General features: G+C 41.6%; 1 protein-coding gene across 1 annotated transcript; it reads left to right on the top strand.

Annotated features, from left to right (window-relative positions):
* Nucleotides 1-113: 113 nt before the first annotated feature.
* Nucleotides 114-15255, top strand: TTC12 (tetratricopeptide repeat domain 12; the record flags this gene model as incomplete). The annotated part of the gene is made up of 20 exons (XM_009868719.1): nt 114-259; nt 1385-1415; nt 1986-2063; nt 2221-2342; nt 3172-3231; nt 4235-4306; nt 4941-5001; nt 5294-5482; nt 6035-6104; nt 7268-7356; nt 8152-8320; nt 8765-8857; nt 9070-9133; nt 10115-10249; nt 10759-10860; nt 11349-11417; nt 12191-12292; nt 13123-13222; nt 14490-14715; nt 15180-15255. Coding segments are annotated over 20 exons (2054 nt in total), but the record flags the coding sequence as incomplete, so codon positions are not given.
* Nucleotides 15256-15659: the final 404 nt, after the last annotated feature.

The raw sequence follows: 15659 nt of genomic DNA, 5'->3' as shown, positions 1-15659 counted from the left end.
TGGTCACCGGTGCGTTCGGAAACGTGCCTCGTCCAGGCCCCGCGGAGCTCCTGGTGCCTCCAGGGCCGCTTGGAGCCCCCTGTCTGCGTCTGTTTTTCCCGTCCCCTTTTTAGCCGACTTAGTGCAAGGCTTGAGCTCCGCAGACCCAGCTGTCCAGGGTAAAGCCATTGCTGAAACAGAGAAAAGGCTCCGCGATGAAGAAACTAGCGAGGAGGAGGAAGGCAAGACGGCAGCAGACAGAACAGTCATCAGTGCAGGAGCTGCTGTAAGGGGGTTCTTGCTGTTTGAAGTGAAAGCTGCGTGCGGTTCGGGGTTTTCACACGACACTCCTTCACAGTCTTTGCTCTGGAGAAAAAATTGTGAATACTTACAAGTATGTTCTGAATGTGGTTTTTCACCTTAACGGGAGGTACCTGACGTCATGTTGTGGTTGTCCTAAGCCTGCTGGTGGCACAGAACGCTCCTCTTGGATGTTTCCAAGCTGGATGCAAGCGCTGAGGTGCCGTAACTCGGAGCTTTTACCTGCGTTTCAGGAACTTGAACAAAACGAGTTGAACACGTGGAAGTCCCTTCATTAATTTCATTAGGCTTTGATTCCTGCAATAAAATTTAGATTTCAGTGACGTGTCTCGTTAAAGCTGGCAGTGGAAGCTTTTCAGTAATGTCAAAAATTATTAAGTTCTTACCATTCTTTATTTAAGCATCAAATTGATATTGTGAGAAATAAGTGTGATTCGTGTCAAAAGATACAGTATCAAGGATGTTGATACAGCAACTGCAGGTGGGTTTTGACCACCATCTGTAGAGGAAATTGTCTCAGTGAGCCTTGAAAATTTACAACTTCCTTATCAGGCACAGAAAAGATAGAAACGAAAAACAGGACGTGTAATTAGTTTGAATGTCTGTGACTATTATACATTGTTTCAGAATGTCTGTGACTATTATATATTGCTTCAGAAATATCTGCGACTATTATATATTGCTTTAGCAAGTTTTGCAGAACTTCCTCCCAAAGACCCCAGAGGAAGGAGCAACCCCCTCCTCAACTGCCGGCTTTGCATTATTTTCCCAAGGGCTACAATATAAAAGAGAGAAGACTCCGAACTCCAGGGCAGCTGTTGGTAGAGCGGAGGCTCCCCGGCACACCCAGCGCTCTTTGCTTATTGCCCTTTTCACCTTCTTATTGTAACATTTTATAAATAAATTTATAAATTAACCTATTGGACTCTGAGCATTTATAACAATATTCACAATATATGTCACTGTGCATATTTCAGACACCGTGTGGCTTTGAACAACTTAACCAGGTGTTCCTTTGCTGCTACAGGGTTTACTAAATTGTCAGTATGTGTACATACATGTGCTGTATTTCTCTTTTTTTCAGGACGTGGCACATGCAGAGGCAGTGAACGCAGGTAGGACAGTGCTCCCCCTAGTATTTAGCAGCTCTTCAATCTCTTTTAGCCGAGACTGAGGATTGCTCTTACCTCAAGCAATACCTAATTCCACTCCTGCCAAACTCAAAGCTAACTAACTCTTGCAATGACTTTAATTAAAATTCAGTCATATCTAGGGACAGACTCGGCGACCTTACCAGTATAGCTGTGCTTGTTCATAGACAGAATGCTTGTTGGTGTAGCTTGTTGTCATATTTTGGCCTCTCTTCTAAAAAGTTAGGATTCTGAATTTAAAAGGAAGCGAGGTTATCTCTAGAGCTGAGATACTTCAAGGCAAGTACGAAAATTCTGAGTGTTTGTGTAAGTGTGGACTTTGTGTAATAGCTTGTCATTCATCACCCGTTTAGTTGTTGAAATGGCCCATTAAGGTTTTCTTTGCAGAGACATGACTCAGAAATACCTTAGAAATTGCTGCTGTTCCTCATCTGTAGAATGATTTTAGTGAAGCCTCTGTTTTGTTTTGTGTTGTTGTTGGTTTTGTTTGTTTGATTTTTAAATGAAAATACCATCAACTCTCCTGGCTCGAAGATGGCTTTCTGGCAATTTTGGAAAAGGATGCGAAAGAACGAGCTAAGCAAAGGAAGAGAAATGAACACTTAGCAAATGGTAATTGCTAAAGGCTTTTCTGACTATATCCTTCAAAAAATGCTTGGCAAGAACTGGGCTGATACAAGAGGCTATCAAGGTACTCTGTTACTGCAGTCTGTATGCAGGGAAATAAGACAAAAATGTTTATTTTGAATGCATGCCTGTTGTCTTGCAGCTCTGAAAGAGAAGGGAAACGATGCCTTCAGGAAAGGAGACTATGCCTTAGCCATTCAGAGGTACACTGAAGGTCTGGCAAAACTGAAAGATAAGCAGGAACTTTACACAAACAGAGCGCAGGTCAGCACGTGAAAATGAGCTACAACTCTACTGCTCTTGGTGTTACTTTGGCAGGATAGAACCCCAAAGGATTGTTCTGTTACTCAAGTGAATTTCCTAAAAGGTTGTATTTGTGGTGTTGAAGAGAGGCTTGAAAAAGGGAGTAAACAACTTTTCCTAGCCACCCTCTGCTACCAGGAATTAACAAGTTCGGCTTCCCTGCCGAGTTATTAGCAGGAAATTTTTACTGTGACTGGTCGTTAACAGCAAGACAGTGCAGTCTGAAGTCTTTAATTTTTTACAAACTTTCTCTGAAAGAGTTACACAAAGGTGATCATCAGAGGTGTAAATTCTTCTTGTAAACTCTTGGCCAATGTGTCTGAATCCCTCAAGCTTTAGTTCTGCTGTGGTTCGCCCTTTCTGAGGGATTGTTCACGTTTCCTCCCTCTTACATGTGGCACAGGTGAACCTCTGCTCCTCCAGGATCAGGGGAGAGGAAAGAAATGTACTAGCTTGTATTTTTATCCAGATGCACCATTTTTTAAAACCTTTTTAGAGATAGCACTTAGCTGTAGAATGTTGACATTTGCTTTGTATCCTTTACTTGCCTTTTATAATTCATGCGTGTATTGAATTTTGTTTTACCAAATTTATTCTAAATTACAAAATCCAAGGAGATAAAAGACAAGTTAAGAAACAGCTGTTAATTATCCTGTGAAATTAGTGGCTAAGCAAAACAGCAATCTAATTTTTACTTTTTTTTTCATTAGCTAATGTTTGCACGATAGTTAGTGGAAGTTGTTTGAAATATTCTAATTCTTTTGCCGGGACTCTCTTGGTTTTATTTCAGGCCTACCTGAAGATGCATGAGTATGAAAAAGCCATTGGTGACTGTGAATGGGCATTAAAGGTAACTCCCAAGTTTCTGTCTTTCATGATCAGCTCAAGTGCTCCTGGCAGGTGGGTTTGTGTGTAACTGGTAGCATGGAGACAACTTGGTAATGGAAGCGGAAGAATGTGGCAGTCTTGCAAGGATTCCTGCATCCTGACTTAACTCGGACAGCGTAAAGCAGTTAGTAGGTCAGTGCTGCCTGTGTGCAGAAGCTTTCCTAGCTCTTAAGAGCTTTTAATTAAAAAGTTTGTAGTGAGTGATGATAGCCCCTTACCTGCACACACGGGCACACAATTTCTCACTCATCCTTCTCAAAAGGGAAAAGGGACTCTAGGATTTCAAAGATCAGATCTGATGGGAAGGATAAAGATTATATAAATTGTATATAAAAATTGTGTGTATATATATGAATTTAAATTTGCTTGTGTTACAGCAGTGATGTCCACAACTACAGCGCATTTGATACATAATAATATTGGCAGCATCATTTCAAAAAAACCCAATATTTTTGGCACCTAATTGAACTGGGAAAGATCACCTGATCTATTAGTATGAAGTTAGACATTTCCTCAATTTAGTGGGTTTTTTGCGCCTACTTAATGAAAATCAGTGCGTATTTCATTCCTGGGAGAACTTCTGAAAAGGCGGAAATGTGGAAATTCTGTTGTTACAGGAGGCTGCAATTGTAGCCTTGTTGATGCAGGGCCTTAATGTTACGTAATTGCATGAGAGTCTGCTTGTATTGCCTAAAGTGCCATTTTCTGGTAAAGTTATTAGCACCAGCTGCTTTCCACCTTTAACCAGACCAAAACCTGTGTTCCTTGCGTAGGAGAGCGAAGTTGGTACATGGGGGTAATAATTCAGCATATAAACTTTCGATGCCTCTAGTAGGTAATAGGAACATCCTCTCCTGTGCTCACAGTTATTTTGGGCAGCTATAACTACTTACCAGAAGGCTGGAAAAAATACTAAAAGGTTAAAACTCCTAAACACATAACTAATAATTCCCTTTTTAACACAGTGCAGTGAAAAATGTATTAAAGCCTATTTTCTAATGGGAAAAGCTCACCTGGCACTTAAGCACTACAGTGAGGTAAGTTGACTACATCTTGTGGCCATGGGACCATGTTTTCTCCTGTAATTTTGTGGGTGAGAGGGAGGAATGTATGATCTTAAGAATCAAACAGGTGCAAGTACGTTGAGCTGTTAGACGAATTTTCTGTGCTTTGCGAAGTGTCATAATTCAAAAATCAAGACTTCTTTCCATGTCTTAGTAAAGGAGACGGCTATTTTACTTCGGTACATGCAAAATGTAGGAGAATGCTTCTCTGTAGCTGCGTCAGTTTGTATTCTGCTCGACCTCAAAAGAGTGAGGGAATGTGCTCTTCAGTATACGTGGTTTATCTGGTGGGAATCTGTCACCACTGAGCTGTCAGACAGCGGGACAGCAGCTTTGCTCGGGTGCTGTGAGGCTTGAGTCTAGGCTGGCTGATTGTTTGGGGAGCGTGCAAGGATTGTGTCTGTGCTCAGAGAATCCCGTGTTTGGCTCTTACACTTTGTTATCAGTTTTGACTTGTGTGTCTCCGTAAATTTTATTTTTCACTGTTATTAAGTACCACATGAAAAAGGCCTTTTGAGCTTAAACAGGATGACTAAGCAGGATATAATTTTTATTGCCATACCATTTTTATCTTAAATCAAGAACCTGTTTCTCTTTCTCTTTGAAGTCCAGGCAGTGTTATGAGAAGATCTTACAAATTGATCCCCAGAAGGAAAACCTATTTAAAGGTAAAAAATGGAAATGTTTACGTTGTCGTCTTATGTTTTCTGATCCAAATGGAACTTAATCAAACCCACTGTTCTGCTCTTTGGAACTTTTAACAGAGTCTCTTCATGCAGCTTTTGATTCCGATTGTTTCTTCTTTAAGTGCTGTTTCCCTCGCTAGAGCTGTGGGTCATTTGGGGCATCTGTTACTAGAAGGTAGTGCTCTCTATGTCATGGAGCTTCATTTTTCACTTGAAATGTGACCATATTGAAACATTTAACTGTGCCATGCTTTGTGTTCTTCTGATTTCCAAGCATGTAGGAACGAAGTAGACTTGGAGGAAAAAAGAATGAAAGATGAGGAGAGAGCAATGAAGGAAGTTCAGTCTGGAACGCTTGCAGCTCTGGCCGTGAAAGAACTGCTGCAGAAACTTGATAGGCCTGACCAGAATATGCTTTACTACACAGGAGGGATCAGACTTCTGACAGAAACCGTGAAGGACTGTAAGTATTTGATGCCAAGTTTCTTGATCATGGGAGTTGTAATCCAAGTAGGTGAATGTAAGTCGAGTAGTTTTTAAAGGAACAGAAGAGCTATTCCTGTATTTAAACCATAAAATCAGCAGTGTTTTGATATTTCAAAATTTACGGCCAGTTGCTATTTACGTATCTTTTTTAGAAATAGACCGATGTTGTAGCTGAGCTATTAAGACTTTCTAAGGATTTGGGTCTCTTAGAAATGTTTTTTTTGTAATTCTCTGTTGATTTGCAAAGCCAGTCTCATGTTTCAGTCTTCCTAAAAAGCCTTTAACTTGAAGTCAGTTGTTCTTTACAGTATCAGGCATGAATTAGAACAGTTTTCAGCATCAAAGCTGTTTCTGCTTCAAGTAGCATTCCTGGAGATTTTCCTCTCTTAAGATAGTTTTTTCCCCCAAAGCTGTTGATCCTGTGACCTTTTCTTTTAACACTGTTGCAGAAGAGCAGGAGTCTGCCTTTGTAATGATACATCAGCCAGATGGATCATAGAGCTGATTTGTTTATCTCTGAATTTTTCAGGCACAGGGCAAACTTTATTTAGAGCAAACAATGGATTCAGTATCCTCAAAGACAACAAGGTTGTAAGACGGTAAGAGCTCTCCAAAGGAAAACAGTAGGGTGTTACAGCATGAGGAGATGAAAATACTGTTTTCGAGAAACACTATCGCCTCTTGAAAAGCAGGTTAAATGATCAAAAGATAATGTAATAACAGATTTTGATGTCTGAATAGACTGACTTGTATCTTACTGTTATACAGAGTGCTCTCTTAGTTGCAGTGAACAGAATTAATGAATTTATCCTTCTGTCTCCTCTTTCTGTACAGTTATACTGTCTCTCATGGTCAGAGCAGGTCTGTAAAAATAAAAACAACAAAACCCAACAAAAAAAAACCCCAAACAAACAAAAAAAAGCAACCAACTTACTATAAAAGAACATCTGAAAGCAGTTGCTTTAAGAATACCTGGTGCTATTAATTGCTGTCAGTAAATTTTCGGCCGTATAGCTCTGTAATGTAACCTGTGAAACTAATCCTGTAATCACGAGGATCATCTCTGCCGACCTGTGTCTTCTGCTGCTCTATTTTCTGGGCTGTTGCTATATTATTTCGGTAATGGAGAAACAAATCTGGCCAATATTTATCTGTACTGATTTATAAACTTTGTCTTTAGAGGGATCCCTTGTCTCAATGTGTATTTGAGTCAGGTTCAGATAGATAGTGGAAACAAGACGTGCAAAAGGTGGGCTCTGAAAATTTTTCACAATGAAGTTGGTTCGCAACAGTGTGATCTGGTTGAATAGGGCAGGAGAGCTATTTTTTAGGTTGTCAGTAAAGCTGCAGAACAGAGACTTCATTAGGGTTCCTCAGTATTTTGGGTGTCTGCTGTAAACAGGCACAAGAGGCGGGACACTTCTAAATCTCCAGAAAGTTTTTATGCCCTGGCTATTCACCCCTGTCAGTGCAGAACTGAATGTATCACCTGTATTGTGCTGTGTAATGCTCGTATAGAGTTTGTGGGTGAGAGTAGAGTAGAGCTGGTAGATCATGAATCTGGTATCGGGGCAGGTCCTCTGGAAGACAAGTCTCATAGTCCTAAAAATGTTCAACCACTGAGCTGGGTGTAGAGTTTATGAGGTTAGGTGTCCATGTGGCAGATCCTCATCTCTGGAGGGCTTTGCTCATTTCTCTAGCCAAAGAGTGAATTGTTTGATTTGTTCTTTGCTGTTTTTACAAGCTCATATTTCTAATTTAGGGGCTTCTGCGCAGAGAGAAAAAGCCCTGCTGAAGTAGATCTGTCTGTTTCTCTTCTCCTCCTTTGGCAAGCTGTCTGCGCTGGGAATGGTAAAACTATGTAATCAACATCAGTCATTGTTAATGCACTGTTCATATGGCGTGAACATCACTTTCCATGAGCACTTTGACTCTTGACCTTGCTGTAAACAAAGTTTCACACGTCAAACACAGCTCTTGGAGTTACGCTTCTAGCTGCAACCACTATTTTGGTGGCTCCATGCATGATGAGGTGGAACTTCTATTTCTTTGAGCATTTTAAATCTACTGGTGGGGTGGAAAGTAAATTCCCTGTGATAATTGCTGCTTGTAACATAACAGTACTTGTGTTGTTCTTTTCTAAGCTGTTATGCCAGCAAAAAGCAGAGTTTTATGCAGGAGCCACTAAAGAAGGCTGAATTCCTTGGCCCTCCTGATTAGTAGTCACTGGGCAGGGAGCCCTTGCCTCTGTTTCTAGGGTATATCCACATAGATGAGAGAGAGGTCAGGGTAGTAAAATGGTGCGGAGTACCGTGTAAGCATTTTGTGCTCATAAATCTGGCATCTCTTTGTGTGAAGAAGCTCTTGGGGCCTGAGAAGCCAGTGTGTTGCTAATGAGAGTAGGAATTCAACCACCAGTGTATGTGTTGAAGTAGTGGAGCTGTGAGGAGATGAGTGGGTGTTCTGACTTACCCTTGCTCTGCAGGAGTGTTAAGCGAGATGAACACATCAGAGTGAGTGAGCACATTTAGTGCATGAAGTAAAGACATTAAACTGTTAAATCAGCACCCGGTGGGGAGAGGGAAGAGTAAGGAGCCTGCCTTTGCATGTGACCTTGGTCTTAGGTCTTATCTTTTTTTTTTTTAGAAGAAAACCAGCGTCTTCTATTGACTCACGCCAATGTGAATGCACAGCTGCCAAAACTGCTTTCTTCTGGGGTACTGGAGATCCAAGAGGAGACACTGGCACTAATTTCTCTTTACACAGAGAATGAGCAAGGGAGGAGGCTGCTGGTCAGACACCAGGACCTAACTGAGTAAGAAAAGCTACTTTACCTCAGGAAAAATTCCATAGTGCCTGGGTTCAGAACTCATTCTGCTAGTGCCAAGGTGACAAGCTTAGAGCGTCTGTACAAGTTTAGTGGCCAGCCCAGCCTTCAACTTTGATGCTTGTGCAAAGAGAGGCAGTGCAGTGGTGGGCATGGCAGTGTTGGATTCAGTGATTTTAAAGGTCTTTTCCCACCGAAATGATTCTATAAATATTGTGAGAGAACGCAGTGTCGGATTGTTGTTCTAACAGCAGCTAGATGACCTGATTGTGTTTGGAGGGCCTAGTATATCCAGCTTGATCAAAACCCTACTGCACACAAAGGAGTTTAAGATCATAAATTGTGTTGGTGCACTTAAAATACAATTTTGTCAGTTAAAGCCAAGTGAGCATAACGTTTGTTTGTGTTTGTGGTTTTTTTTTTAAACAACAGATGGCCGCAGGTTTTGATGGCGTTTGTCAACAACACTGATGCCAGGGCTAGCAGTGCCATGAACATACTATCTGATTTAGCTGAAGATGAAGGGTAACTTACATTTCTTCATTCATTTTTAGGAAGTTGTACTTTGAAATGTACTAAATGAGCTAGTGATAGAGGTCGTTGACCTCCTTTGCTGTGAGGGTGCATTGCTGACTGATGTTGACCTTGTGTTTATATTGCTGTTACACTGACTTTATCTATGATTTTTGTCCAAAGCTTTAAGTGTGGCAAGTACGGCTTTCTTTATCCCCCAACAGGTTCAGAGCCCAGTGTCGTGTCACGATTTCCTTGGGTGTTTTGCCTGTATTCACCCAGTTGCTGGTATGAAAGGTCTCAGTTGCTATATTTCTCGTTTACTTTTGTGTAACAGGTTTTATGATTCCTCTTTCCAAACAGTTGCTCCTATATATGACTTCTCTGTGGCAGAACTATAGTTACCATGTCTGTAGTTCTGGAGGTGTAAGAAATTTGGTTTTGTTGTACGCTTTCCTCAGAAAAATGTTCTCAAGTCTCCAGTCCTTAGTGCTTGGTTTCTACACATTATTAATTTAATATTCAGTGAAAACTCTAGATTTGGTTGTGGATTCCCACTGATAATCTGTCAGGTCAGGATTTCACCCTCAGCTTTGCGTTATGCTCTTCTGAAAGTGACCTCAATCTGCTGTCACCAGTTAGATGTATTGTGTGTTGTTCTGTTTCTTTCTAATCTGAAAGATCAGAGTGAAGAGATGACCTTACGTCACAAGGTAAAGATGCTTAGTGGTTCAGATCCCTTTCCTGGTTATTGTTTATTTAAGCCACAAGCTCAGGACATTGTTGGTACAGAAGCTTGTCCTTAGGAAGAGGGAAGATTACCAGGAAGGTTGATTCTGTTGCCTAACAGCAGATATAGCTGAAAATAAAATGCTTCCACGTCTCCAAATGAGCACCAAGACAATGCAGTCGTTACAGCACTTTTACATTAATTGTTGCTTTTCCCCTTTTGAGCATATCTTACTGGAACTACAGCTGCAGCAGAGACAGTTCTGTTCTATGATGTAATCACACTGTAAGCGGTAGTAGGAAATATTCACAGTCTGAGGCTAGGGACCACAGAATCCAGTCACTTTTTCCCCAAGGCTCTTAAAACATCAGGAGGTTCATTGTGAAACTGAGGGTGACTTGCAAACTTCGGACAGCTGGGATTTAATGTAGATCAGAGATTCTAGAATACCATTGTCCATTGCTGATGGAATAGCAACGTGTGTGTGTTGCTTCCTTGTCGTTTGTTCTTAATCTGTTATTCCACTTTTCTGTTTTTAGGCCTCTGCCAAGCTGGTGAACCAGGCAGCCCTTGCCCGCTGCATAGGCATCGTGGGGAATCTGTGTGCAGATGCCGTCATTCGAATGCAGATGGCCGAGAGCAAGGAGTGCTGGCAAGCCTGCATAAAGCTTGTGGTAAAGAAACTTGGTGGCTTCCTAGAATAGTGTCTTTAGCCCTGTCTCCTATGGAAGTGGTGGCTTTGTGAGCCCCTAAGAGCTCGGAAGCCCTGACTGAGAACCTTCAAATCTAGTAGTTAAAGGTCTCAAAGCAGTCCTTTGTTCACATGAGTTGTGGATGGAGAGTGAGCGGGCCCTTACTGTAAGCAGCCCCGTTCAGGGTAAGGCTGCAGTATGAACTCGGTCCTCAGAAACTAAAGAATTCAGAGAGTGGGCAAGGATCTTGTTAACTGCCTTCACATCTCAAGTTTAGGGTGTGCAGCCCTAGATCCCAAAGTGAAACAAACACAGGAAGGAGTCTGCATCGAAAAGGTGTCGTTAGCTCTAGTGCTCACAGGACACTCTTCCTTTTCGTTTATGGTGCGTCAGGGAAACGCTGCTGCACGATGTCAGTAAAGACATGGAAAGCTGATGAAGTTTGTATTCTGACCCTCTGAGTTGACTGCACTCTTCTCCTTCCTACACAGGATGAGTGCTTTGATGTTAGCACACCCGAATGCCAGGAGTGTTTGTTTGCGGTGCTGGGCCTCATGATAAACTTACTGCTTGAATCGAACGTGATCATCCAGGTATGCAAGATCTGTGAATGTTCTTTGGTAGCATTCTTATAATCGCTTCCTCAGAGACTCAACTGCTTGAGCAGCTAGAGCATCCTTCTCCCTTGTCACTGTAAATCAGGCTGATGCAATTCACCAAAGCAGTACCAGGAGATGCAGGTAGAATCAGTGAGGGAAGGACAGTGGAATATCCTGACCTTGCAGACTGTACAGGGAAAAGGAACTTGGCTATGTCAGATGGATTTAGAACCTTCTTTCACGTGAAGTATGGTGAAGCACTTAAAGGCTGCTAACCTTGTGCTTGGCACATTGCGAAATAGTTTAAAACTAAGATTTCCATCAGGAAGGAAGGATTTTGTAGGTTACATCTTGGTGCTCCTGTGTTAGTAGCTTACTGCCATGTTTCCTGAACTTTATTGGATTCTTTGGTGTGGAGTACTTTGTCTAATGCTTCCCAGCAATCAACTGGATCTGAGGTTTTTTTCACATTGTTATTTCAGAACTTGGCTGTGGACATAAGTGGCAGGTGCATGTCCCTCCTCAGGAATAAGGATGGAAGGATTGTGACAGTAAGTGGGATATTTACAGACTGACAAAAGGCTGTGTTAGCTGACCCGTTCTGAACACTTCAGTGCAAACTGATGCCCTGTGCAAGCCTGTACGTTACACTTTGAAGCTTAAAACATTCAAAATTGTTAATATTAAAGAAGTAGTATACCACATATGTTGTTAATTTTTAAATATTGTTTGGGTTTTAGTGTTTTCTTGAAATCTGCTTAACAGAAGCTCTTCTAAATCATTTGATCCATAAGATGATTTTCAGTATAGAACTCTTTAAAAAAAAAAATTTGATCTAGAAGCAAAGGAGCAAGAACTTCTTTGGGTGTTGAGCAGCTGTTTCTTTTTAAAATTCCTCCAGGTGAATCATATGTAAGAGATTGTAGGCCTATTAATGGTGTGTGACCTCCCACAGACGATGGTTATTTAGGGCAAATGGGTAGGAACCCATGTGGAGTCAGTCTGTTCATGTCTCTGAACTCACATGAACTGTTCTGCTCTGTTTTACTTATTAGCAGCAGTGCTGGGCTGGTTTCTACTAGGAATTTTTTTCAAGCAATAGGCCCTCTCTCTCTCTACAGAGTCTTAAGAAGTGGTGCTGAGTTCAGTTTCCAGTAAGAAAAAAGCAATGTCTGAAAGATTTTCTTTGTATTTCTCTATATTTCTCCTTTTATCACTGTAATTACTTTGGGTCCATTCTGCAAAAGAAAATAGTTTAAAAACTCCTTAAAGTTGTCTGGACAATAACTTTTTTTTTCTTCTCTCACACTGTTTTCTAATTAAGAGAGCCATTGGAGTGCTAAGTCGCATCCTGCCAGCATCTTCCTCAGCGGTGGAAGAAGCAGTTGAACAAGGGTTGGTGAAGAAAATCATCAAATTCTTGAAAGTAGGTTCACTTTATTTCTTCTTACCTCATCCCTTAAGAAAACCCCCTGTGTTTAGCCTCCTTTCCCTAGGAGAAGGACCTGTGCAGTCGCTCTGGCTGCATGTGTCTGTAGCTGTGTTGCCCATTGTAACGGGGCTCTCAAGTTTGATTTTAAGCTTGGTAGCCACGTTGGAGATTGGGCTGCCTTCTCTAGTCCGGCCTGTAGCCCAGCTTTTTCACTTGTTACCGTATGAGCCAGATGCCTGCACAGCTCTGCTTGCAGAGGCCTGCAAGTTCAAGAATCCCACACTGCATGCCTCATTAAAGGATTAAACCTTAAAATTGGTGTCATCTAATTTGGACCATTGAGAAGCAATGGAGCCCTTTCCACTGATTATGAGTGAGTAATGGTTCGAGCTTGGGAGTAATTTTCCCCTAAATAATGCACACTTAATCTGTAGGCACTGTTTAGCTGTGTATCTGGCAGATCCACGCCCAGGCTATTGTGGATTCTACAGATGTGCTGTGATGCAGATAAAATCAGTCTAGGAGAAAGGTTGTGGCACGCAGCTTGGCTTCTGTGACTAGCAAGCACCTGAGGAGTTAAGACTGTGAAAAGAACTGGGCTCTGAAGATTCAGGGAATTTTGTATGTCTGTTGCTGACAGGAAAGAGGTGATTCTTGTGTCATTTCCAGCCTATGTTTGTCTTGAGATACGGACTCTACAATGGTCTGAAGTTGGTATTCAGCCTTAGGCGTGAGGAATACCTAACTATGTCCTGTTCTGTAACCTTGAGTAAGTTGGGGTAGGAACTGTATGTCTGTTTAATGTACACTTTAATCAAATCTAGGCTGGAGGAGAGATCACATCCCAATATGGTATAAAGACTCTTTGCATCTGCACCCAAGGTAACAGACAAGCTCAAGAAGATCTGGTCAAGTCAGATAAAAGTAAGTGACAACTTCACCAATTAGAGACTGAACGCAGAGGTGTAATCTCGGTATCATCCAGTTACTTTCTTCCCCTCTGGAACTGAACTGTTTTCTGAGTAATGTGCTGGCTTACTTCCTGAAATACTGCACAATGAGTGTTTAGCTCTCTGCGTGGATGGAAATAGGCACGTAAGATAATGAGCCTGAGTTAGAGGAGCTGTGCTTAACTCTAGTAAAATGGCTTCGGGTGCTTTTGCAGGGCCAGAAGTATGTACGTTCTTTAGAAAGTACTTGTAAACTGTAACTGAATTGGGTTGTATTTCCTAAAGTTAATATCCAAAGGGAGTTTTTTATTATGATTCTTATCTGATTTCCAGAGCTTGAGACTGTTGACAGTTTCCTTCTATTTGCATGATGGTATTTGGCCTGGTATTAAAAGCAAATGGATATAGAGACAGAGAAATGATATCAGACCAGTTGTCTTAGGATAGTTTTTGAGTATCTTTGCTGTATTTGTCTGGCATAACACTACTTAGATTGCTTTAAAATCCTGGTTTAATTAATGCTAATGTAACTGCAACAGGGAATACTTAAGTTTTATCTAGATGGTGAATCTGTCAAGGAACTGTCATCGCATGTAGTTCAGCTTGAACCCTAGGGATTTCCAGTCATTAACAGCCTCGCAGAGCATCATCTTCCTTTTGTATACCACATATTAGTTTCACTGTCATCTGTAGGTAAAGCTTTTATTTCCTCAAACTATCAATAACGCTTCTCTCTTGCCTTTTTCCAGCAAAATGCTGGGTATTAGTCCTGTAAGAAGTCACTATTTCTTATTTTTGTCATCTCTGCCAACCCAGATGTTGCCCTGTGACTGGGAGCCTGTTGGAATCAAGCTATAGTCCCAAGACCTATTTTATTCTAGCTGAGCCACTTAGTTCAGCTTCTGCACTGGCCACTGTTGCTGTGTGGAGCAGCACTGCTTTTTCAGAAGGTATTAGTGCAGCAGCAAAGGTGGGATGCAATCTGGAAGAAGAGATGGGATGGACTGTGAAAGAAAACCAGAGCAAACTTATATAACCCCTGAGGAAACTTGATGCATGTGAAAGCCATGGCTGTATTTAACTTACAAAGCAGTCTATCTCAATGTTTCTAGGTTCTTTGGCCTGAGATATTGCTGCTGCTAGCGATGCCTCCCAGGAGTTAGGTGAAGACAGGAGAAAATACCAGTCCTGCTTGAACAAGTCTGTGTGCATTTTGTACCGTTAATCATTCCTTCTCCCAGGGTTCAGTGTGCTGCTGAAGCTCTTGGACTCGGAGAATGAAATGATTGTGGGAAATGCTGCTTTCTGCCTTGGGCAGTGCCTTGTAGTTCCTGGAGCAGCAACGTCCTTACTCAATTCCAATGTTGTGATGACTTTGTTGAAACATGCTGGTGGCGATGCTACAAGAACTTCAGTGCAGGAGAATGCAGCAATTGCTCTGGGGAAGCTTTGTGTTGCTGAACCAAGGTATTGTGAAAAATACTATTGTTTTCCTGCACCACGTCGTTCTTAATACACATCCTGAACCACTGCAGAAAGTAGGGGATAATGCTTAGCGTCCAAAAGTTTAAGTACCTTGCTTCTGCTGGAGATCGCAAAAGAGCAGTAGAGAAAGAACTTGCTCTGAGGTTTGCAAAACACTCCACAGATGAACCAAAAGGAAATGCTCTGTTTTCTTACTTCTGTTTATTTGCAATGTCACCTCTTCGAACAACCGTCAAGTATTATTTAGAACATTTGTTTTCCTTTTTGTGGAGAACAGTAGTCTGCAAACTCTTATTTGTCCTGGGGCTTTGGAGGAGTTGTTTATTGAATGTAGCGTTAGATATTCTTGACGATTTGGGCATGGGGTATAGCAGAGCAGCGAAAGCTTAAAGCTTGTATTGTCAATCATCTTATTCCCTTCGTAACCTTTCTGTTTGTCTTTTCAGGCATATTTCTCAACTGCGGAAACTGAATGGACTGGCCATCTTGAACTCCTGTATGAAATATGTGCATAGCACCTGAGGTCTTCAGGAGAGCTTTGGAACATGCTGTTAATGTCACTTGCTGTTGAGTATTTTCTTCAACAAAACTCAGTACATCAACTTTTCAGACCCTTTTCAAAGTGTTTGCTGGTCCAGAGAAGCCAGTGAAACAATATCAATAGAAGTACCAGGAGGAACAAGTTCAGTTATTATGTAGGGTAACACCTGAAATAACACCTTGCATGTAGCTAGTCTTTGCTTTAATAAATAACGTTGCCCTTTGTGACTTGGTTTGCTCCTTGCTGGCTTATTGTTGACCAATGGCTCATCTGGTCTGCCTTGCAGTTTGGGTCCAGTGCTGTGTCTATTAGAAGAAAATGGAAAGACTGTGTGAGCTGTGACCTTGAAGATTCCTTTTTTTCAACCCCATATGCTGACCTCTGG

The sequence above is a fragment of the Apaloderma vittatum genome, unplaced genomic scaffold, assembly GCF_000703405.1.
Source record: "Apaloderma vittatum isolate BGI_N311 unplaced genomic scaffold, ASM70340v1 scaffold10244, whole genome shotgun sequence".
In the NCBI taxonomy this organism is placed as follows: domain Eukaryota; kingdom Metazoa; phylum Chordata; class Aves; order Trogoniformes; family Trogonidae; genus Apaloderma; species Apaloderma vittatum.
The sequence above is the reverse complement of the archived record's forward strand: the minus strand, read 5'-3'. Positions and strand labels throughout refer to the sequence as shown.